Source organism: Nothobranchius furzeri, chromosome 10, assembly GCF_043380555.1.
Source record: "Nothobranchius furzeri strain GRZ-AD chromosome 10, NfurGRZ-RIMD1, whole genome shotgun sequence".
Lineage (NCBI taxonomy): Eukaryota > Metazoa > Chordata > Actinopteri > Cyprinodontiformes > Nothobranchiidae > Nothobranchius > Nothobranchius furzeri.
Genome location: NC_091750.1, coordinates 36,256,762 through 36,280,978, shown reverse-complemented (window position 1 = coordinate 36,280,978; position 24,217 = coordinate 36,256,762). Strand labels below are relative to the sequence as shown.

The 24,217-nt window shown below is 49.2% G+C and overlaps 1 protein-coding gene across 1 annotated transcript; it reads right to left on the bottom strand.

The window, feature by feature from the left end:
* Window positions 1–1,565: 1,565 nt before the first annotated feature.
* Window positions 1,566–23,021, bottom strand: LOC107386168 (bile salt-activated lipase). The gene is made up of 12 exons (XM_054730336.2): window positions 22,845–23,021; window positions 20,835–20,982; window positions 12,287–12,406; window positions 11,739–11,936; window positions 8,183–8,313; window positions 7,995–8,102; window positions 7,599–7,722; window positions 7,318–7,504; window positions 4,797–5,000; window positions 3,141–3,338; window positions 2,475–2,582; window positions 1,566–1,768 (listed from the first exon to the last, which is right to left on the bottom strand). Exons 1-12 carry the CDS (start codon window positions 22,893–22,895, stop codon window positions 1,636–1,638), a joined length of 1,710 nt encoding a protein of 569 aa, XP_054586311.2. The 5' UTR covers window positions 22,896–23,021; the 3' UTR covers window positions 1,566–1,635.
* Between the last annotated feature and the right edge of the window lie 1,196 nt (window positions 23,022–24,217).

Sequence of the window (24,217 nt, the reverse complement as noted above, 5' to 3'; positions counted from 1 at the left end):
TCCTGCTGAACGGTGCCTCCTTATTTGCCTCCCCCTCCTGTGGTATCAGAAAGACGTTGAGTGTTTCATATGTGCTTCCTGTTGCAGCGTGATGCAGAACCAACCTCCTGCTTCAGTTGTCTCCTCCTCCTCGCGCCTCCACCTCTCGCTGATGTTTCCATTTGAATTTTCAGTTGCTTTTACTTTTACTTTACTGGTTTTATTTCCCATAAAAGCATGGTGTGTGTTTGAACTTTAACCTTTTGTGTTCTGGTTAGGAATCACAGAAACCAACAGAATCATCAGAATTCTGTTGGTGTGGTCCCGGACCAGACTCTTGGGTTGATCAAGTTCTCCAGAGGGAATCCTGGGAAAACCAAGCAGAACTCGGGTTTAAAGGGCAAGTCACCCCCCCTACCAGAGTATTACTCCACTCCCACTTCCTGTTTGAAAAATGCAACAAATGCTGTTGCCTAGCAGACCGAGAGGGCGGAGCCACTAACAAATACACACACACACAGGCTCACAACGACATTGTGACATCATATGGTACCAGCTATCATTCTAGGGTACCTCTTAGCCAATAGCGATGGCAGATTTAAATTCAACTGCAGTGCAGTTTTTACCTGACAACGGCACAACAGATAGTTTCAGGCTGAAAATTAAAAATTGACTAAGATGCACTAAAGTGCAAAACTATTGACAACACGTGTCTGCAGCACGATTAGACACACATTTATATAGTTTATCAGAAAAAACATGTTGATTTGGGGGTGACTTGCTCTTTAACTAAGGTTCTGTAATGCCTCTAGCGGACTTCAGCAGAATAAACACCATCTTTGTACGACTATCTGTTTTAATGTTGACTTGGGAAGTAGACTATGATGTTTGCAGATGACATACTGATCTGCAGTGAGAGGTAAAAAGCTAGAGAGGTGGAGAGATGTACTGGAAAAAAGAGGAATGAAGAGTAGTTGCAGTAAGACAGAATTTGTGTGTAAATGAGAGGAGCTCAGGTGGAAAGGTGTCGTCACAGAAAGTAAAGTAGAGGACTTTAAGCACATAGAGCATGCAATCCAGAGCAACAGAGAGAGTGGAACAGGGACGAAGAAGAGCGTGAAGCAGGTTGGAATGGCTGGAGAAAAGTGTCAGGTGTGATAAAAGGTGTACAAGACAGTAAGAGCAGCCATGATGTCTGGTTTAGAGATGGTGTCCATGAGGACAAGACAGGAGACAGAACTGGAGGTACCAGAGTGGTGGCGTCTGTGTAGAGCAGCCGAGGGCAGCTGTGTCTACGCCGTAGCTCATCATCACCTGCACGTGTGTGTGTGTGTGTGTGTGTGTGTGTGTGTGTGTGTGTGTGTGTGTGTGTGTGTGTGTGTGTGTGTGTGTGTGTGTGTGTGAATGACTGTGTTGTAAAGTGCCTTGGGGGGTTGTAGAACCCTAGAAGAAGCCATATAAATAGAGGCCATTTTTGCATTGATGTTATTTAATTTTTTTCTTCCAAGATTTGATGTCATTTCCTTTTAGGACAGTGTGGAACTATCAGGCTCAGGTTCTACAAGAACCACAGACACAGAAAAATCTCTCCTTTATCAAAAAACCAAAGTTTTATTTCAAGTTTCATGCTGAAATGAAGGAAAACTTCACTTTTTACTAATCAAGGGACTCGTTTCCATCCTCCATGCCTCCAGGAGTTAGTTTCTGCGGTTCCTCTGAGGTATGGGCTGCAGACATCTGGCTGTAGGTTCTGGTCCAGTAGTCCACATAATAGGATCTCAGGTCATAGCTGAGGAGACGAAGCACAGCAGAATCAGAACCAGAAAGACTTTTTATCCCTAGGGGCAATTAAAATAACAACAACAGAGCAGCATAAAATAAAAGTAAAATAAGAGGAAAACACTAAATATACAGTATATACACCGTTTTTAAAACTGAAGTGACTGAATAAGTAACTATATGTGAATAAAGGTTTGGCTGTATAAAAAAGATACTAAAGAATGTAGAGTAGTTTAAGTTTATGGTGTGGAACTTGGTCTTAAAAAGCAGGATGGCTTTGGAAACAACAGCGGCTCAAAGAAACGCAGCGGAGGCACTGGTCAGAGGGGAGCCGGCCAGAGGGGAGCCAGCCAGAGGGGAGCCGGCAAGAGGGAAGCCGGCCAGAGGGGAGCTGGCCAGAGGGGAGCCAGCCAGAGGGGAGCCGGCCAGAGGGGAGCCAGCCAGAGGGGAGCCAGCCAGAGGGGAGCCGGCCAGAGGGCAGCTGGCCAGAGGGGGGCCAGCCAGAGGGGAGCCGGCCAGAGAGGAGCTATTGAAATGTGGGGTGAAGTATGTGAGAGGACTCACTGGTGATTTTGGCTGCCTGTCTAAGGGCCTGCTGGATGAAAACCTGTGCAAGAGCTCTGACAGCAGCCGAGGATGCTTTCCTACTAAATGAAATGAGAAATCGGTTTCTGTGTGAAAGAAGAGCTGAGGAAGATCTGGTTCAGCAGTCGTACCTGACTGAGTACTTGTTCATCCGGTGGTTGATTATCAGGTACGGTTGGTGGTTTCTGGTGAAGGGGGGCCAGGGAACCGGGACCTTGCTGTCCCCTTTGCTGGGATCACTGGAGAGAGAAGAAGTTTCCCACTAATCAGACCAGTTTTGGACCAGAGCTCCTCGGGAGCATCTCATCTGATTCAAATTAAAGGACATTTAGTCAAGTTAAGTTAAGTTAAGTTAACTTAACTTAAGTCAGGTTAAGTTAAGTCAAGTCAAGTTAAGTCAGGTTAAGTCAAGTTAAGTTAAGTCAGGTTAAGTTAAGTCAAGTCAGGTTAAGTCAAGTTAAGTTAAGTTAAGTTAAGTCAGGTTAAGTTAAGTCAAGTCAGGTTAAGTCAAGTTAAGTTAAGTTAAGTTAAGTTAAGTCAGGTTAAGTTAAGTCAAGTCAGGTTAAGTCAAGTTAAGTAAAGTCAAGTTAAGTTAAGTCAGGTTAAGTCAAGTTAAGTTAAGTTAAGTTAAGTAACAGCAAAATGGTTGATCCATAAGGTTTTCTGGTAAGAGACTATTTTAACCTAAACCTGTGAAGTCGAGTCAGACTAGTGAACCAAATGGGATCCAGGTCTTGAAACCAGTAAAACCACTCAGTGTCTAACAGAGTTCGACCCGCTGATGTGTTGTTGTTTACCCGGTCTTGGCGAAGTTGGTCCAGTATGCGATCATGTAACGGGACAAGTCTCTGTGTCTGGGGAAGTAGACCAGCGGGGTGGAGAGAGGTTTACCAAACAGGTACTGCAGCTCCTCAGCATGCTCCGCCTCCACCCAGCGAGGGAACCCAGGTATCCGGGTCTTCATGTTAAACAGATAGGAGTAGGTACGGCAGGCACTTAGGGACAAAACCATTAGACAACGTCAGAGTCCAAAACCCAACCTGAATCCAGCAGCGTCCATAAACAAGCTGACTCTCACCTACATAATCACGAACAGCATACATAAACAAATTAATCTTAATTAAGGGACAGCAGGAGCTCAGGAGGTAGAGCAGGTTGTCCAGTAATCAGAAGGTTGCAGGTTCGATTACGGCTCCGACCAGAGAATATTGGTGTGTCCTTGGGCAAAACACTTAAACCGCCTCGCCTGCTGGTGGTGGTCGGAGTGCTCGGCAGCCACGCCTCTGTCAGAGCGACTCAGGGCAGCCGTGGCTACATCATAGCTCATCCCCACCAGCGTGTGAATGGGTGAATGACTGACTGTGTTGTGAAGCGCCTTGGGGAGCTGTGGAACCCTAAGAAGGTGCCATAAAAATACAGGCCGTTTACCGTTTTAATTCGCTAAAAAGTTCTGAATGATGAAAACTGGAACCCTGCTCTGAATACCTTCTGTCATGTTCTGTGTCCTTGTAGTCCCCAGCTCCCCCCTGGTTTCCCTCATGTTTCCCCCCTAGTCACTTTATACTTAGTTATCCCATCCCAATTATTTTAGTATCCCCATAGATTTAGTGTTCTTGTGTATAGTTTCAGGTTTATTAGTTCTCTTATCTTTAGTTCTCTGTATAGTTAGATTATCCAGTCAGTTTCTTCCTTTAACACAATGTGTTCTTTCCCCATTTAGTTAATTAGTCTCTCCTGATCCCTTCAGCTTACACTCCCCACACACCTGCTACCTGTTTCCCTCAGTGTATAAAACCCTGCCTTGTCTCTCGGTGTTTGTCGGTCCATTGTCGTGTGTCAGCGTTGTTTTGTTCCCTCGTGATTCATTAGTAAATGGTAAAATGGTAAATGATCTGTATTTGATATAGCGCCTTCTAGAGTCCTGGAACCCCCCAAGGCGCTTTACAACACAATCAGTCATTCACACACCCATTCACACACTGGTGAGGATGAGCTACGATGTAGCCACAGCTGCCCTGGGGCGCACTGACAGAGGCGAGGCTGCCGAGCACTGGCGCCACCGGTCCCTCCGACCACCACCAGCAGGCAACGTGGGTTAAGTGTCTTGCCCAAGGACACAACGACAGCGACAGACCGAGTGGGGCTCGAACCTGCAACCTTCCGATTACGGGGCGAGCACTTAACTCCTGTGCCGCCGTCGCCACTAGTGTTGTGCTCATAATTGAGCTTTGTTTTTTTTTTTGGCTTCCTGAGTTTCAGTTTTCAGAATTGGCATCCTGCACCTCTCGGTGTTTTTGTGCTGCTGCCTTCGTAAAAGGATTTTACTTTTTTCAACCACTCCTGCCTCGAGTCATTCTGGTGTTCTGCATCTTGGGTCCTAACCTCCTCCTACTCTCAGCATGACACCTTCATGGATGCAGAAATGGAATGAAACCTGTCTTAGGACTACTCACTTGGTGTTGTTGGCGTGGAGCTGCAGGGCGATCTGGGTCGGGACCAAGAAAAGGAAGTCTGTCTCAATGTCTGCCACAGTCTTCTTCACCACGTCTGGTTGTGGAACCGAACCCCAGTGGACGGAGTAAACACCGAAGGCTGAGGCCACGGCCGCATTCCCTTTCTCTTTAGTCAAACCACCCAGAAGACCTTTGACCTGCTCCCTGAGAAGGAAGCAGCAGGGGAAGGACGGAGACGTGGAAACGAATCATTAAAAACCTTCTGATTTATGGTCACATCTCATTTTAGGGACATTATGGAAGTGTGACAGCCAAAACATGAATAGAAATAATAAATGTCTTCTTCATACATTCTCCTGCAATGCCCTGGTCCTGTAGAATGAGCCCTGGCATTTTTACTGTGATTGCCTGTTTTTCTGTAAAATCACAGAAAAAGAGAGATGCTCGGGTCGAGCAGGCTGCTTCATGCGCGTTCACGCTCAGGCATCGCCCGTAGCATTTGCTATCCGTAGCTTTAGCAGCAGAGAGAGAGGCAGTGCCACTTTGTCGCTGTTCCTAACGCCTAGTGACAAAGCTAGCTACATTTCTGAGGACCCTTAGCTACTTTCTGTAGAACTTTCTTCTAGATATTTCCTGCTAATTAGCAACAAAATAGTCATTTTCACTCCGAACCGTTCTTTGAACGTTGTTTCAGCTGTCATCAAGAATATAAATGTTACAGATACAAAGGACGTCACTGGCGCTTTAGCTCACCTAGTAAGATGTCTGACTCTCGTGTAGAAGACCTGGGTTTGATTCTGGATGTGAACATAGTTTATTTAGAGTTTCTTTTTTACATTAATGGTATTTTTTTTACAGTAAGAGGCCCAAATTTTTATTTGAGACTCGCCGAACGGCATTGAATTCACAGATAAAAAAGTTGTGGGTTCAACTTTCATTTTGGAACAATTTTTCAAGCAAGGGAAGGGAATGATCTGAGCATGCAGGAGGACTGACCCATCATAAACCTTTGTCGGCTGTGCTGAAGAGAAAGCTACAGAACCACATTATTTAATTAATTAGCTGCGTGTTCTCCTGTCCTCTGTCCTCCGGACCACACACACACACACACACACACACACACACGGGACTGTCTCAGCTGTTATTTTCGTTAAGGAGTGTGCACGTACAGCATGCGCGCCTTGTGCACGAGCCTACTATTGAAGCTGCCGTTACGCTTTTGGCCTGAGGGGGCAATCTCGAGCATAAAAATTCAAAACTCCGTAAAGTCCCTTTAACATAGAAGGAACCTACGCTACTCTAAAAATTTAGAAAAACCATAGCAGAAGCTAAATGTCTGGACCTGCAGGTTGGCCTGGCCATGTCCGTTTGCAGCCTCAGCAGGTTTACTATTGGCTGGGCTGAGTTTAGGCCGGGGCCAATCACAGCGGAGTGCTTAACCCTAGTTATGCTTCTGCGTCGATGCGGGGACACCCATCGCATTTATCTGCTCTTGCGAGGCCTCTCCAGCAGGCTCGCAAGGACGGACGGAGTCAAGCCCGCTTCTCTAAACATCCATTGAACGATGTGATTGGTCAGGACGACGCTCTCGTCAACTGCACCGCCATTGCGTCCTCAAATACATGAAGAGAGCCGAAGATATCTAGCAGCAGACATGGACCAGCTTGAAGAATTTCTCACCGAAAAACTCTGACAACATGAACGTTTATCCACCCGTGAATGGAGAAGCAAAAAGATCTGCAGCAAGCGTTTTATTCCTGGATAGAAGTGACGGGAAACATGGGTTTAGAGGTGGTGAGCGCTTCAAGAGGTGGAGGAGAACGAAAGACGCATTTGTTCCTGTTAAAAAGTCTCTGAAATGCAAAAACCACAATATAAACACACTGTCTTGGACCGGATACATGACAGGATACCCCCAGAACAGCGCTACGCCCTCTGCTGTCCTGGTTGGGTATTTCTTTGCAACACTCCCAGGAGAAGTCCCAGAGCAAAACGTCTCTGTCCGTGCGTGTGAATCTCTCCCTTGTGGAGCTGATGCAGAAGCAGCAACTAGGATTTAGAACCACTAAAGCAGAGATTTTTTGTTTTCATACGATGACGGCAGAGCCGCGATGGAGCAAATCATCAACGATGATTAGCAGCAGCTAAGGAACAGCACTCGTTTCAAACGGCTTTGGCATCAACTTTGGAATATTTGGACTTGGGCTTTTCTTTCAGACATGAGCAGATAGAGGTACTTCTACTATGTATACGTCAGACTGCCCCTTTGATTTATGTCTATGAATGGTTCTGTTGCTCTGATTGGTTGTAGCACTGTCCAACTGCATGCAGAGAAGACAACCATAAATCCGCCCATACGAATGAGCTCTGTCTATGGGTCGAGGGCCAGACTATATTTACATGTTAGCTTGCCAGGTTGACATTAAGCTCTTGGTCCCAGTGGACCCAGAACCAATCCCTGTGGGACTCCAAATTGTCCACATACTGTATTGGTTTCACTGGTTCTGGCTCCTACACTCACTCTGTGGTGTTGGCCTTTTCGCTGTTGATGGATGGAACATCGACTCCAGCAAAAATGTGTCCGTCCATGCTGTTGACGCCAGCCAGGTAGTCGAACTGGGCTGCGTTCGGAAACAGCTTCATGGGCTCATCGGGGAGGAAGTCCCCATCGACCACTGGAGCAAGTTCCAACAGGTCCATGACTACACCTGGTTGGGGCCGGACAGGTAGAACACATGAGCTGCTGTTCTTTAGGTTCCTGTTATGCTTTAGTAACGTGCGTGTGCGCGTGCGCGTGCTGACCTTTTCCCAAAAGAAGCATGATGTCAATTTTTCCCGCCATGGTCAGTCCAACTGGGTCGCTCACCTTCAGGCAAGACAACATCTCATCTTCGTCAGATCTCCAACATCCAACCTTCCGAGCTATCTGAAGGAACCGGAGTTTGAACTGGGATCAGTTGAATCTCCTGCTGATGGTTAATCTGAGATCATAATAATCGTGGTAAAATTGAGACTCTGGTGTTTGCATCATCAGGCTTGTTTCTTTAGAAGAAAACGTGACCAGAACGCCTTCAGAACTACTTCAGTTCTTGCCGCTGGAAGAGTGTCTGGTGAGTGAATGATTGTAAATATTTTTGGGTTCTGATTAGAGATGTTGGAAGACAGATGCTTCTGGAGGTTATGTGATGGATGAAGGACCTTCTTGGTGAGAGCCATGGGATTGGTCTGCAGGGCCCAGGGACTGAGCGCCACACCCCCCTGAGTGATGGCTCTGCGGAACAGACCTTTGCTGTAGGGGGAAAGCATCTGGCAAAGACAGGAACAAACTGTGAGTCCACCTGGAAACCACTCGGTCTGCAGCAGGCAACTGAGTCGGGACCTCTGACCTGGAAGCTGACGCTGGCAGCTCCAGCTGATTGGCCAAAAATTGTGATGTTGTCTGGGTTTCCTCCGAACTTTCTGATGTTCCTGCGGACCCATGAGATGGCAGCATGCTGGTCCCACAGACCGTAGTTACCTGTGAGGAACATGCTGGAGAAGGTTCTCAGTCATCCAGGTCATGGTCATCCAAGGAGCTTCGTCAAGAGTTGACACGGAACTCCAATTCCTGACAATTCTTGACAAAGCTCCTTGGATGAGAGGTGAAACATCTTCAAGAAACCAAAGAAGTCCAGTTGCCTTCATTTATCTGTGAGGAACATTAGTTCACCTGGTCACTAATTTATCATCTCACCAGGTTGCTCGTTTTTAAAGCTGACCTTACCCACAAAGCAGGGTCTGAGATTGTGTAAGTCAATTTCTATGCTGATATTTGTTTGATACGATGAACACAATATGACCTTTCCTGCCTAAAGCTAACCTAGAACTCTAGACAGGAAGTGGCTGAAGCAAGAGGATTTTGCTGCATGTCGGTCTAGCCACGCTCCATAGGAGCCTCAGCAGGCCAGACCAGTTTTGTGTCTTTCAAATCACAGCGCTACATCCTCTTGATGGGCCAATCACAGCGCTCCATCCTTTTGATGGGCCAATCACAGCGCTCCATACTTTTGATGGGCCAATCACAGCGCTCCATACTTTTGGTGGGCCAATCACAGCACTCCATCCTTTTGATGGGCCAATCACAGCGCTCCATCCTTTTGGTGGGCCAATCACAACGCTCCATCCTTTTGGTGGGCCAATCACAACACTCCATCCTTTTGATGGGCCAATCACAGCGCTCCATACTTTTGGTGGGCCAATCACAGCACTCCATCCTTTTGATGGGCCAATCACAACGCTCCATCCTTTTGGTGGGCCAATCACAGCGCTCCATCCTTTTGGTGGGCCAATCACAGCGCTCCATCCTTTTGGTGGGCCAATCACAGCACTCCATCCTTTTGATGGGCCAATCACAACGCTCCATCCTTTTGATGGGCCAATCACAACGCTCCATACTTTTGGTGGGCCAATCACAGCGCTCCATCCTTTTGGTAGGCCAAGCACAGCGCTCCATCCTTTTGATGGGCCAATCACAACGCTCCATCCTTTTGATGGGCCAATCACAGCGCTCCATCCTTTTGATGGGCCAATCACAACGCTCCATCCTTTTGATGGGCCAATCACAGCGCTCCATCCTTTTGATGGGCCAATCACAACGCTCCATCCTTTTGATGGGCCAATCACAGCGCTCCATCCTTTTGGTGGGCCAATCACAGCGCTCCATCCTTTTGGTGGGCCAATCACAGCGCTCTATCATTTTAGTGGTGATGCTACGGACTGGACGCAACTAAGATGGCGTCGGCTCATTTGAAACGGCTTTGGCATCAACTATTTAGACTTGGGCTTTCTTTGAATCAAGAGTTGAAAAAGGTACATACCCAGCAAACATTCGGATGTTTAATCAACGTTGAACAGTCCCGTCATGGTTGAAAAATAGTTCCAAAATGAAAGTTGAACCAACGTCTTGTTTTGGGTGTGAATTACACGTAACAATTATACATGTAACTACAAATCTGGGTGGATTTTTAGGAAATGTTGTGTTAAATTTGATTTTTTTTTTAGACCGTCCTAACGTGACCATTTTTGACCGTGGACACCACGTCGCCGCCGGACCAATGTTTGCTGGGATGCTATGTTGAACTACACGTAACTAATTGTCAAAATAACAATTAAACGTATAACTGTAGGCATGTACAAATGTATCTGAATTGATTTTTAAGACATGTTCTGTTATATTTTTTTACAAATTCGGGCCGTCCTACCGCGACCATTTTTGACCATGGACACCAAGTCGCCGTCGGACCAATGTTTGTTGGGTAAGTCCTTTATTAAAAAAAGGATGTATTTGCTTTGATAGTGAATGATAATGATCAACGATAAATGACCCTCACTTGTGTAGAGTGAGAGGACTCCAAAGCGCTTTACACTACAGTGTATCATTCACACACACACATCCACACACTGATGAGCTACATTGTAGCCACAGCTGTCCTAGCACTCACCGACTAGGGTCAGGCTGCCAAGCAAATGCGCCATCAGGCCGTCCGACCACCGCCAGCAGGTAAGGTGGGTTAAGTGTCTAGCCCAAGGACACAACAGCAGAATTCTCTGTCCGGAGCCAGGATCAAACCTGCAACCTTCCGATTACTGCAACTCGTTCAACCTCCTGAGCTACTGCTGCCCTTTTGTGTTTGGTGGGCTGCCCCGTTGACTGACATCTGTAGCGGTGGGTATGTCATGGTGATCCTCATCCAATAGCAGGCGGGGACAGTTGGAAAGACAACCGTAGATTCCGCCCCATGACCAAGCTCGGTCTACGGGCCATGGTTAGACTATGAATCCACATTTATAGGATGGCTTGCCAGGCTAACTTAAAGCCCCTTGGCTTAAGTGAAAAGTTCCCTTACATGTGGAACATCACATCCATCCCCGAGCACCATAACGCTACAGCCCTGGACGCACCATTAAAACGACTGTTGCCATCTTCCTCTTTGCCTCCACCTTCAAGTCGGACCACTTCTTTATACGTCCACCACAAAACTCTCTGTTGCACTTGCACCTCCATCAGTGCCATCAAGATTTTCATTTCAAGACCTCTCAGTTGCCATGGTTACTGTGAAATCCCACCCCTTACCTAGCTTATTAATAAATGCATAATATTAATAAAGTACTTTGTATTGTGCATTAATGGCAGAATGTGAATGTGTAAGAGGTAGGATGTGATCCAGGATTAGTCAGAAATTTAGTTTGCATACGAACTTTTTTTTTTTTTGCTTTTTGATAAGTCTTGAGTAAAGTTTTAGTAAAGAGCCCCGTGTTACTAAATCATCAGCTCACAGGGAGCTAAAACATTCAAAAGTTTCCTTGAAGTCTCTTGAAGTCAAACATCAGGTGTTATCAGAGTTGGACCTGAACCACCTGACCCTCTTCTGGGATCTGTTCCACCTGCAGGAGCAGCTGATAAGATGCGCACACCTCATCGGAGGCATGATGGGAACATTAGCAGATGGCCTACAACATGATAATTTCCTTGGAACACCTCAGGCTGCCTGACTGGTGCTGGTTGCAGATTCTGATCACTTTTTTGGGTTCTGGTCTGGTTTGATCCGGTTCGGTTTGCTCTGGTCTGGCAGGTTTTCGTCTGGTTGATGCTAAGAAGTTAGTTTTTCTAGATGACTTTTTTTTTTATGTCAAGCCAAGAGAGAACGGGCTAAGAACCTTCAGGACCACCAGCAGACACCGGAATGGTGAAACAGCTGGGATGAAGTGCTACTCTGCCTGAGACCACAGCTGTCAGGTGGAAACGCGTGAATCATCATCTCTGAGCTCCTGCTGCATGTGGAGGAAGGCAGAAGGGATCAGAAGCTGCTTGGGGTGGGGCGGCACCAGCCGTTTTAACCCACACCTTCTGCACACAGTCGAATTTGTTCAAAGTGTTTTGTTTACGCTGAGTTTCCGTCTCACCTGGGAGGCGTGCGTCTCCGCTGCTGAGGAAACCAAGAGTACCGACTCTGTAGTTTACCGTGACAACAATCACATCACCCCTATCAGCCATCTCCTTCCCATCGTAAAGGGAGTCTCCAAGAATCGCCAAATCGTTGGATGCCCCCAACAGAAAGGCTCCTCCGAACAGGTACACCATCACCGGCAGGTTGGAGGACACTGGAGACACAAAGGAACACCTGAGGTTTGAAGTACGATGAAAGGACGTGCAGGGTTCTTCAGCGGCTGCTAGATGCTGCTGTAATCAAACTCTAACTGGCGAGACCTGGAGGTCACCTTCCTGGACAGCTGAAGACAGGATTCAGAGATATTTACATGTCCATGGTAACTCTGAGCTCCATGAACAGCCTGTGAGCCGGCTATTGGTCCTGAACTACTCCTCTGAAGATGGGATTAAGGGTCACACAAAGATAATCTATAACTTTTACTCAACATGGCTGACTTGTCCCTCTAGGAATGCCTGTCTCTGTGATTCTGATTTAAACAGCTAGAAGGACATCAGTACCAACCTGAGAGTCCATGTGGAACAAAGATGTTCAGGTAAAGACAGTCCGCACTGCCCCGGGTCTTCGTCTGCAGCAGCGTCACCTGCAGGCACCGATCTCGGTACTTGGTGGCCTTTAGGATTCCTGGAAATGACACGGTTACAATCGCTTTTGTGGATAAACGTCTTTTCCCATTTTTATTTAAGATACACAAACATATTTTATTCTAGTGATGATTATAATGACTTAATATACAACATAAATAAGGAATAGTAAAACTACAATCATGGATGGATGTCAATAAATTATCCCTGAATTCAGATAAAACAAAAGTAGTGTACCGTAATTTCCGGACTATAGAGCGCACCTCAATATAAGCCGCACCAACAAAAAAAAAGGTTTTCTACACACACACACACACACGCCGCACTCGAATACAAGCCGCGGCGCAGCAGCCACATGCAGGACTCCGGCACACCGCGCATGTACGGCCATAACATAAGATAATTAGACAGAAAGACGCTACACGGAGGTTTTTCGTTGTTGTTTTAATTCAACAAAATGTCACACCCTGTCCTGTCTCTCCATTTGGTTCAGCCTGTATTCCTGTTGATTGCTCCCACCTGCCTCTTGTTCCCCAATCACCCAAGCTCCCAGCCCTCCTGTATTTAAACCCCTCCAGTCCTTTGTCTCTTGTTGCTTCATTGTTTCCATGTCCTGCGTGCGTGAATCATTAAAACCCTTTCAGTTGTCCACTTTGTCTGCCTGCCTGCTTTCTCCCCTGCATTTGGATCCTCACCTCCGCTCCACTCACCAGCGCACCCTGACAGAATGAAGCAACCTGTTGAAGGACCCAGCGGGGAGATTCTCCCGAGGGAGTACCTGCTCCAGTGGCTCGCTCCAAGCCACCACCCGGCTTCTCCAGCTCCAGCTCCAGCTCCGCCTCGCCGCGGACGACGGCGCCAGCGTGCACCCTCGGCCTTCCTCTCCACCCTCCCAGCGCCTGATGAGAGACCGGATCGAGAGACGCGTTCGGATCACTCCAGTTACGTGGGCACCCGTCTGGCTGTGTGCTCCCCCGGCGTTGGTCCACGGCGTGGGGAGAGACGCCGGGCTGCCCCGCAGTCCTGTGTACCGGGATGGAGCTGTGTGCCCGCCGCTGCCCCTGCTCTGCGCAGCAGTTTGGACAAGCCCCCGGCCAGACCAGCAGTTCCGGCTCCGACCCAATCGGCGCCTCCGTCATCTGCTGAGGGAGGAGCGTTGGCCGCAGCCCAGCTGACTGAGCTCGTCAGTCTCCAGGCGGAGTTTGGCCGGTTCCGCCAGCTCATCAGCTTCCAGGAATCCCGCCTGGACGCTCTATCCTCCTCATCTCAGGACCAAACGAGCGAGCCCGGTGTTCACCCAGCGGAGCTCGCCGATCTCCGGGCTAAGCTGGCCCAGCTCCATTGGACCCTCAGCCTTAAGGAGCGTCAGCTGGACGGTCTGTCCTCCCTGCTTTCACAGTTCTCAGCACCACCTGCTCTGTCGCAGCCAGCTCCAGCAGTGGTCCCGGTGGACGCTCCGCATCCAGTTCCAGCGGAGGTCCCGGAGGTCGCACCGCATCTGGTCCAGCCTGGCCAGGCAGCTCCTCCTGCAGCAGCTCTGCCTCCAGCCCAGAAGCTGATGATACCGGTCCGGAAGCAGGCGGGCCCAGCCCAGAAGCAGAAGGTTCGGGCCCCGAAGCAGACGGTTCCGGTTCCGGCCCAGAAGCAGAAGGTTCGAGCCCCGAAGCAGACGGTTCCGGCTCCGGCCCAGAAGCAGACGGTTCTGACCCCGAAGCAGATGGTTCTGGTTCCGGACCAGAGGTCGACGGTCCAGGGGTCAACGGTCCAGGGGTGGACGGTTCGGGAGTCGACGGACCAGAAGTCGACGCCCCCGGACCTGAAGTCGATGGAAGTCGACGCCCGTTCCTGTCCTGAGGTCGACGCCCGTTCCTGTCCTGAAGTCGACGCCCGTTCCTGTCCTGAGGTCGACGCCCGTTCCTGTCCAGAAGTCGACGCCCGTTCCTGTTCAAAAGTCGACGCCCGTTCCTGTCCTGAGGTCGACGCCCGTTCCTGTCCAGAAGTCGACCCCGTTCCTGTCCAGAAGTCGACGCCCGTTCCTGTTCAAAAGTCGACGCCCGTTCCTGTCCAGAAGTCGACGCCCGTTCCTGTTCAAAAGTCGACGCCCGTTCCTGTCCAGAAGTCGACGCCCGTTCCTGTCCAGAAGTCGACGCCCGTTCCTGTCCAGAAGTCGACGCCCGTTCCTGTCCAGAAGTCGACGCCCTTGACGACGTCGCCGCCTCCTCTGATGACGTCGGCTCGTCTGACGACGTCGCCGCCTCCTCTGATGACGTCGGCTCGTCTGACGACGTCGCCGCCTCCCAAGTCTGCTCGTCTGACGACGTCGCCGCCTCCCAAGTCTGCTCGCCTAACGACGTCGCCTCCCAAGTCTGTTCGCCTGACGACGTCGCCTCCGAAGTCTGCTCGCCTGACGGCGTCGCCTCCGAAGTCTGCTCGCCTGACGACGTCGCCTCCGAAGTCTGCTCGCCTGACGGCGTCGCCTCCGAAGTCTGCTCGCCTGACGACGTCGCCTCCGAGGTCGGCTCGTCCGATGACATCGCCTCTGAAGTCGCCGGCTCGTCCGATGACATCGCCTCTGAAGTCGCCGGCTCGTCCGATGACATCGCCTCTGAAGTCGATGGAAGTCGACGCCCGTTCCTGTCCTGAGGTCGACGCCCGTTCCTGTCCTGAGGTCGACGCCCGTTCCTGTCCTGAAGTCGACGCCTGTTCCTGTCCTGAGGTCGACGCCCGTTCCTGTCCAGAAGTTGACGCCCGTTCCTGTCCAGAAGTCGACGCCCGTTCCTGTTCAAAAGTCGACGCCCGTTCCTGTCCAGAAGTCGACGCCCGTTCCGGTCCAGAAGTCGACGCCCGTTCCTGTCCAGAAGTCGACGCCCGTTCCTGTCCAGAAGTCGACGCCCTTGACGACGTCGCCGCCTCCTCTGATGACGTCGGCTCGTCTGACGACGTCGCCGCCTCCTCTGATGACGTCGGCTCGTCTGACGACGTCGCCGCCTCCCAAGTCTGCTCGCCTGACGACGTCGCCTCCCAAGTCTGCTCGCCTGACGACGTCGCCTCCCAAGTCTGCTCGCCTGACGGCGTCGCCTCCGAAGTCTGCTCGCCTGACGGCGTCACCTCCGAAGTCTGCTCGCCTGACGACGTCGCCTCCGAGGTCGGCTCGTCCGATGACATCGCCTCTGAAGTCGCCGGCTCGTCCGATGACATCGCCTCTGAAGTCGCCGGCTCGTCAGAAGTCGGCTCGTCTGAGGATGCTCTCTCCAGTCCAGAGGTCGACGCTCTCTCCAGTCCAGAGGTCGACGCTCTCTCCAGTCCAGAGGTCGACGCTCTCTCCAGTCCAGAGGTCGACGCTCTCTCCTGTCCAGAGGTCGACGCTCTCTCCTGTCCAGAGGTCGGCGCTCTCTCCTGTCCAGAGGTCGGAGCTCCCTCTAGTCCGACGTCTCCACCGTATCCAGTGCCAACGGTGGTTCTGGAGGTCATACCGTATCCCGTCCAGCTCTTCTACGAGTCTCCGGTCCAGCCCGTCCAAGGGGCTTTGTCCCCGGCCCAGCCTGCAGAGACTATGTCCCTGGCCCAGCCTGCAGAGACTATGTCCCCGGCCCAGTCTACAGAGCTCCTCTGCCATAGACGCCGGCCCCCAGGAGCCCGTCGTCGCCTCCTCCTCTGCCCCAGACGCCGGCCCCCAGGAGCCCGTCGTCGCCTCCTCATCTGCCCCAGGCGCAGGCCCCCAAGAGCCCGTCGTCGCCTCCTCCTCTGCCCCAGACGCCGGCCCCTAGGAGCCCGTCGTCGCCTCCTCCTCTACCCCAGGCGCAGGCCCCCAAGAGCCCGTCGTCGCCTCCTCCTCTGCCCCAGGCGCAGGCCCCCAAGAGCCCGTCGTCGCCTCCTCCTCTGCCCCAGGCGCAGGCCCCAAGAGCCCGTTGTCGCCTCCTCCTCTGCCCCAGGCGCAGGCCCCAAGGCCCGTCGTCGTCGTTGCCTCCTCTGCCCTGGGTGCAGGCCCCCGGACTCTGCTGGTCCCTGCCTCCTGATCATCGGGCCCTCTGTCCCTCTCGGCCCTCCATCCGGGTCCCCCTCCTCCGGCCCTGTTCTGTGTTCCTGTGGGCTTCTGGAAGCCGCCCTTTGAGGGGGGGGTACTGTCACACCCTGTCCTGTCTCTCCATTTGGTTCAGCCTGTATTCCTGTTGATTGCTCCCACCTGCCTCTTGTTCCCCAATCACCCAAGCTCCCAGCCCTCCTGTATTTAAACCCCTCCAGTCCTTTGTCTCTTGTTGCTTCATTGTTTCCATGTCCTGCGTGCGTGAATCATTAAAACCCTTTCAGTTGTCCAGTTTGTCTGCCTGCCTGCTTTCTCCCCTGCATTTGGATCCTCACCTCCGCTCCACTCACCAGCGCACCCTGACACAAAACAAATTTTAAACACGGGTGAACGCGCCTGCAAGTCTAGAAAAGAGAACAGCACTGATAGCATTCATACTTCTGGATGGTTATAACATAAAAACAGCACTGACACGTTATTACCGGTCATTTGCATGTTTAGAAGACAAGAACATCGCTGACACAGCATGAATAAGCCCCGGATGGTTAGAAAATAACAACTGCACACAAAACATGCCTGGTTAGTAAATAAAACACACTTGCCAACCAGAAGAGGTCATTCGCGCTTATCTTCCTCTTGCGCACTAAAGCCATTAAAGTCCTCTTCTTCAGTGTAGGAGTTGAGCAGCCTCAGAAGAGCTTCGTCACATACCTTTTCTGTGGCGATGTCGGCGTCGCTGTCCGTGTTGCTGTCGTCATCCCCGGGTGAAGCTGGCTTGAACGAGTTCTTCCCGCTGCCGTCTCCAGCGCCGAACCATGGATTCATTCATGCCAAGCTTACGTGCGGCAGCACTGTTTCCCTCCTTTACTGCCAGATCGATGGCCTTCAACTTAAATGCGGCATCATATGAACTCATACGTGTAGTTGCCATGATGAGGGGGTATGGATGTGAAAAAAATGTTTCGTCGTGCCGGTGTCGGTGCAGGATCGGCTCGGGGTCCTTCGACTGCCGATGACGTCGCATTACTGCGAATCTTCTCGGCTTTCACACACACGTTTTGGAAAGACATCAGCGGTTTTGTTAATAAATTCTTGTTTGTTAACACCTAAATGTTTTCTTTATGATTGTAATTTGTTAATAAAACACCATATTATCTGTGTTTTGTAAAGAATATGAAACTGCATAAAACCAACATCGACTGACAAACCGTAGAACAGTTCTTATATGTGAAGCCACATCTGTTTGTATTAATGTGGAGCTCGTCTGTATATTTCCTTAGTTGTTATCTAAATACACTCTTTGACTCAAAATGTTGCTTGGTGTCTTTCAATGAAGTTCTTATATTTTATTTTGCCCCATTTCATCAACATCAAGAGCGTTTGAGGGTCACCGTTTATCATTTGCTTATATTTTACATTTCCTTTAGAAATTCAAACATATTTTCTCCAAAAAGTGTTGATTTTTGGACTACAGGACTACAACCGCTAAGACTACGACCGCAAATTTGTTCTGACCCATCAAAATTATAACGTGATGACGTCACTTCCGTAAGCTTCACGTTCAGCCAATCAACTACTCCGACGTCATCGGCAGTCGAAGGACCCCGAGCAGGTCGTGCACCAGAGCAGATCCTGTACCGACACCGGCTGCTTGCATGTGCTAAATTAAAATGAGCACCGTCTTCGATTTCCACTTTTGACTTCAAAGTGTGGGGAAAAAGTAGCGGCTTACGCTCCGGAAAATACGGTACTTTGGAAATTATAAAGGGAATTCCATTTGAGGAATAAATATAGAGGGTATAGCAATAGATGCAGTGTCGGAAATTAAATTCTGAAAAGCTGGAAACCACACGTCCGACACATACAGATTAAGATTTCAAACAGTGTTTCAATCGTCAACAGAGCCAAATACCTTTTACAATACAGAGCCTTGTATACGTTGTATTGCTCACTGGTGTTGCCTTACTTAACGCACTGTGTAGAGGTTTACTAGCCTAGTGAACTAGACCAAATTCTTGCTGTGCAAAGTTTGGTCTAGACATGCTCCATTGGAACCTCAGCAGCTCCTACCAGGACTCTGGCTAGCCAGTCACAGCTCTCTAGAGGTGTTTCAAACACAAAAAGAGCTGTGATTGGTCCATAATGGTGGACCAATCATAGTGCTCTATCTGCTTAGTGAACAAATCACAGAGCTTTATCCGCTTTGTGGGCCAATCAGGGCACTCTGTATGCCTGGTGGGTGGGATGATGCAACAGAGTGAAACAAGAGTATGTCACATTCTTTGTCCAGTGGAATGCGGAGATCATTTGAAAGACAACGGTAGAACCCGCCTCACAACCGAGAGCCGTCAATGGAGCATGGCCAGACTAAATAATACATTTATTTAGTCTGGCTTGCCAGGCTAGAGGTTTGGGGCAATAACTGTAAAAGTTCATTAAATCCCCTCTTCGTACTCCAGAAACATGCAGTAAGAATTATTCATAAAGCAGGATTTTATGATCACACAATCAACTTATTTCTGCTTTCAAGACTCTTAAAATTCTTTGACTTGGATGACTTTTACACTGCACAACTGTCATACAAAGCAAGTAAAGGTAAACTTCCTGTAAATACTCAGAAGCTCTTTTCAGAGGGAAGGGGGGGTAACTTTAAAACTCAGGCCGTAAGAACTACAAGGAAAAGTCCGTGTGTGGTAGGGGTTGCATGACTTAATTTTTTTTTAAAGTCGACAGTCAAGTAATGAAAATCGAGTCGACTTAGACTAGTCGTTGATGACGTCATACACCTGAAGCGGCGGGGGGTGGGTGGTGGTGGGGGGGGGTGTCGGTGGGTTCGCTGGAGTTTTTGACAATTAAAATTGCGCCCACATTTTCAAAGTTAAACACATTTCTTTTAACAACGGTAGTTTCTGCTTCAGCCCTCTCCCCCCTCCCCCTGCTTCAGCCCCCTCCCCCCTCCCCCTGTGCAGCGGCCGCAAACTCACTGATGCGCCTGCAGCCTCTCGGAGTTCCTGCTGCTCTAAACATTAAAATAATTATTTCATTTTCTGTTCCTCACTTCTGATTACCTTCAGTGGTGTCTGTTTGTTGCAACCAGCAGGTACAAAAACTAACTTGTTTTTATTTGACTATTTTTCTGTCCTGCCTGTTTATTATCTTCCTGCATCTCCTCTCAGTCCTAAAGAGAAACTGCTACCTGGGTTCATATATATTCACCTCATGAGTTACCTTTGAACTGCAGTTCTAAAAGATCTACCGACCGCAAAAACAGCGGAGTGCCGCTGCTCGCCGGCCAACTACAACGGGACCGTTTTTGCTGCGGAGTTCGTGCTGGAGCGGAGAGGAGATAGTGGAATTTGGGGGTGCGTCACCAGAGAACAAAACAGGTGAAGAGCCTCGCTCCGCAGCAGCGAAACGCATCAGGCACAAATAACAGACAGAGAACATGAAAGGAAATGAGCCGACATGAACGATCGCGTGTTTAATTTGTTTTTGAGGTGGTGACACCTGATTTGGCGGTGCTCAGGACGCAGATGGAGCGCGTCAGTGATCAGAGCTTTGCATGCGCAAACTGGTTAAGATTCGGATGGGGGTGAGGGGAAGGTTAAATTGCAAGAGGGAAAAGGTCACAGTTTGGTTAAATGTCCGTTTTACCGCCGGTGTCAGTACCGACGCTCTGGCACAGCGCGTCGCCTCCGCCTCCCGACGCAGGGGCTCATCACCTGCTGGAGGACTGCATCTTGTCAGTCATTATCACGTGACAGCGACTAGTCGATGACAGGCATAAAAAGTCACTACAGAGCCGTGAAGTCGACTAGTCGACTAGTTCATACAACCCCTAGTGTGTGGAGTCAAACCTCGGAATCGACTTGGGCTACAGCTCAAGATAAAATCAGCTAAAATCAAACATAAAGAACTGGTTTTGTTACAGTATAAGAGTCAGGAAGCTGGTGTGTGATTGTTGGATTTAACATGATGTGTGTGAAGTCTCTAGGAATGATGATGACATTGTAAACACAACAGTTTTGTATGGGAGTGGAAGCTGAATTCATTAGTTGTGCTGATGCAGCGTTGATTGGCGTGATGTTGAAATAACTCAAGTGAATGTAATGGGGGGGGGGGGGACACATTAAAAAAATGTAAATTTTGTTTGTGTGATTGAGGATAAAACATATTATAAGAAAATGGCTATGACACTCAGTGTAGAGAAAATATTTTTTGTTTTGTTTTATCTTTCTTGAAATTTGATTTGGGGGGGATTATATAAGCTGCCAGAGCTTCTTTCCCTTCCCATTGAACATGTTCTACATATATACATACATACATACGTATATCTGCATATACATATGTATGGGTTTCTTTTTGAATACTTTAATTTGTCTATTGATTTACGTGTTCAATAAAGAAAAAGAAATGAGCTAAGAGCAGAGGCGTAGACGCTTACCGTCCCATCCACGATGAGGTTTTGGTTTTTCCCACATTCCAGGAACGTCGGCGAAGGGGACACCTTTAAAGACTTCCACCGTCCTGAAAAGACCTGTACTGAAGCTCCTCCCCTCAACCAGACCACCCTCTGTCTGGACCACACCCAACTACACACACACACACACACACACACACACACACACACACACACACACACACACACACACACACGTAAAGTTCATTCATTCATCTTGTCTTAGTCCTCAGTGGGGTTCAACGATAAATGACCCGCACTTGTGTAGCGCCTTTTAGAGTCAGAGGACTCCAAAGCGCTTTACACTACAGTGTGTCATTCATCCAATCACACACGGGTGATGAGCTACGATGTAGCCACAGCTGCCCTGGGTCGCACTGACAGAGGTGAGGCTGCTGAACACTGGCGCCACCGCTCCCTCCGACCACCACCAGCAGCAGGCAAGATGGGTTAAGTGTCTTGCCCAAGGACACATTAGCAGAATTCTCGGGTGGGAGCCAGGATCAAACCTGCAACCCTCCGATTACGGGACAACCCTCTCAACCTCTTGAGCTACTGCTGCCCTTTAGGTCTCCTCCCTGTTGGACGTGCCCGGAAAACCTCACCAGGGAGGCATCCTGACCAGATGCCAGAGCCACCTCAACTGGCTCCTCTCGATGTGGAGGAGCAGCGGGTCTACTCCGAGCCCCTCCCGGATGACTGAGCTTCTCACCCTATCTCTAAGGGAGAGCCCAGCCACTCTGCAGAGAAAACTCATTTCGGCCGCTTGTATCCGTGATCTCGTTCTTTCGGTCACTACCCAAAGCTCGTGACCATAGGTGAGGGTAGGAACGTAGATCGACCGGTAAATCGAGAGCTTCACCTTCTGACTCAGCTCTCTCTTCACCACGACAGACCGGTACAACGCCCGCATCACTGCAGATGCAGCACCAATCCGCCTATCGGTCTCACGCTCCAGTTTTCCCTCACTCGTGAACAAGACCCCGAGATACTTAAACTCCTCCACTTGGGGCAGGACCTCATCCCTGACCAGGAGAAGGCATTCTACCCTTTTCCAAATCATTTAAATATAAGATTAAAATGAAAACAAGGGAGCCTGAAAAATACAGAAATGACAGAAGCTGGTGAGGAAGAAGAGGATGGACAGCCAGCTGCTAGTTAACGAGTCCTTTTCAAGATCCTGGTTCTGGTTTTTAATTCCAGTCAATTCAAGTTTTTTTTAAAGCACCAAATCATGACCAGAGTCATCTCAAGGACCTTCACACAGTAAACATTCCAATACAGGTCAGGTCATTCAGCCAATCAGTAACAAGTTTCCTCCATAAGGAACCCAGCAGGTTGCATCGAGTCACTGACTAGTGTCAGAGTCTTTACAGCAATCCTCATTCTAAGCAAGCATGTGGTGACTGTGGAGAGGAAAACTCCCTTTTAGGACCTTACATGAACAAGCACCATCATACGTTGGTGATCTCCTCAGTGAATTCCCATTAGTCTCTTTTCATGCTGGTGTTTCTATCATTTCTGTGTGTTTCTGTCTCCATCGTGTTGATTTTTGTGCTTGTAAGTGATTTTTATCTTGAGAGGTGGTATAAAAACAAACTTTTCTTATGTTTTCTTCTTCCATGTAAGCACGGGGAAAGCGTGCAACCTTTAATTAGGGCTCTGCTCCTGAAATGCAGGGGAGTTAGAGTCTGGTTTTACAACAAACCCACACGTATTTACAGGCAGCCATGTTGTTTATCCCTGGACAACACCGCCTCTCGCTGTAACTGCTTTTAATTATTTAAATCAAGTAAAACTAACTCAACAGACTCCGATGCAGGTTTTGTTCCATTGATTCTTTACATAAAATCAAAAGTGTGTGTGTGTGTGTGTGTGTGTGTGTGTGTGTGTGTGTGTGTGTGTGTGTGTGTGTGTGTGTGTGTGTGTGTGTGTGTGTGTGTGTGTGTGTGTGTGTGTGTGTGTGTGTGTGTGTGTGTGTGTGTGTGATCTGACCTTCGCAGCATAAGCTGAGTTCAGCCAAAAGCATAACAGAACCAGCAGCATCCTCCGTGTGTGCTGCAGAACCTTCTGTGTGTGCTGCAGAACCTTCTGTGTGCTGCAGAACCTTCTGTGTGCTGCAGAACCTTCTGTGTGTCGTGGCTCTGCTGAACTTTCAGCTTTATAGCTTCTGATGACCTCTTATCTCCAACACACCTGCTGCTGTTCTGACAACTGTGAGAGGAACTCGGATCAGTTCATGATGTTAAAGATCTGCTGATTCCCCCACCACCAATCAGGAAGACAACCCAAACCAGCCTGCCAATTCAAATGCTGTTGCCTCCAGAACCAAGTGATGGTTCAGTCAGACTTCATGCTTTTCTGTTGTTGTTTTCTAAAGCATCTTGGAGTCCCCACCACTACAGCTGTGCAATATTACACAGACAGACAGACTGGATCAGGAGTTCTGGACTGGATCAGGAAATCTGGACTGGATCAAGAGTTCTGGACTGGATCAATAGTTCTGGACTGGACCAGGAGTTCTGGACTGGATCAAGAGTTCTGGGCTGGATGAAGAGTTCTGGACTCGATGAAGAGTTCTGGACTGGATCAGGAGTTCTGGACTGGACCAATAGTTCTGGACTAGATCAGTAAATCTGGACTGGATCAGGAGTTCTGGACTGGATGAAGAGTTCTGGACTGGATCAGGAGTTCTGGACTGGATGAAGAGTTCTGGACTGGATCAGGAGTTCTGGACTGGATCAATAGTTCTGGACTGGATGAGGAGTTCTGGACTGGATAAAGAGTTCTGGACTGGATCAGGAGTTCTGGACTGGATCAAGAGTTCTGGGCAGGATGAAGAGTTCTGGGCAGGATGAAGAGTTCTGGACTGGATCAAGAGTTCTGGACTCGATGAAGAGTTCTGGACTGGATCAGGAGTTCTGGACTGGATCAATAGTTCTGGACTGGATCAGGAGTTCTGGACTGGATCAAGAGTTCTGGACTGGATCAGGAGTTCTGGGCTGGATGAAGAGTTCTGGACTGGATCAAGAGTTCTGGACTGGATCAAGAATTCTGGACTGGATCAATAGTTCTGGACTAGATCAAGAGTTCTGGACTGGATCAGGAGATCTGGACTGGATCAAGAGTTCTGGGCTGGATGAAGAGTTCTGGACTCGATGAAGAGTTCTGGACTGGATCAGGAGTTCTGGACTGGATCAGGAGTTCTGGACTGGACCAATAGTTCTGGACTAGATCAGTAAATCTGGACTGGATCAGGAGTTCTGGACTGGATGAAGAGTTCTGGACTGGATCAGGAGTTCTGGACTGGATGAAGAGTTCTGGACTGGATCAGGAGTTCTGGACTGGATCAATAGTTCTGGACTGGA

Bases quoted from the DNA above. Each gene is read 5' to 3' on its own strand.
- LOC107386168 (XM_054730336.2), bottom strand. From the start codon at position 22,895: ATGCTGCTGGTTCTGTTATGCTTTTGGCTGAACTCAGCTTATGCTGCG. The intron at 12,407-20,834 runs GTAAGCGTCTAC...TGTCATTTCCAG, and splicing joins ACCTCATCGTGGATGGGACG to GAATCCTAAAGGCCACCAAG. The intron at 5,001-7,317 runs GTGAGTGTAGGA...CTTCCTTCTCAG, and splicing joins GAAAAGGCCAACACCACAGA to GGAGCAGGTCAAAGGTCTTC.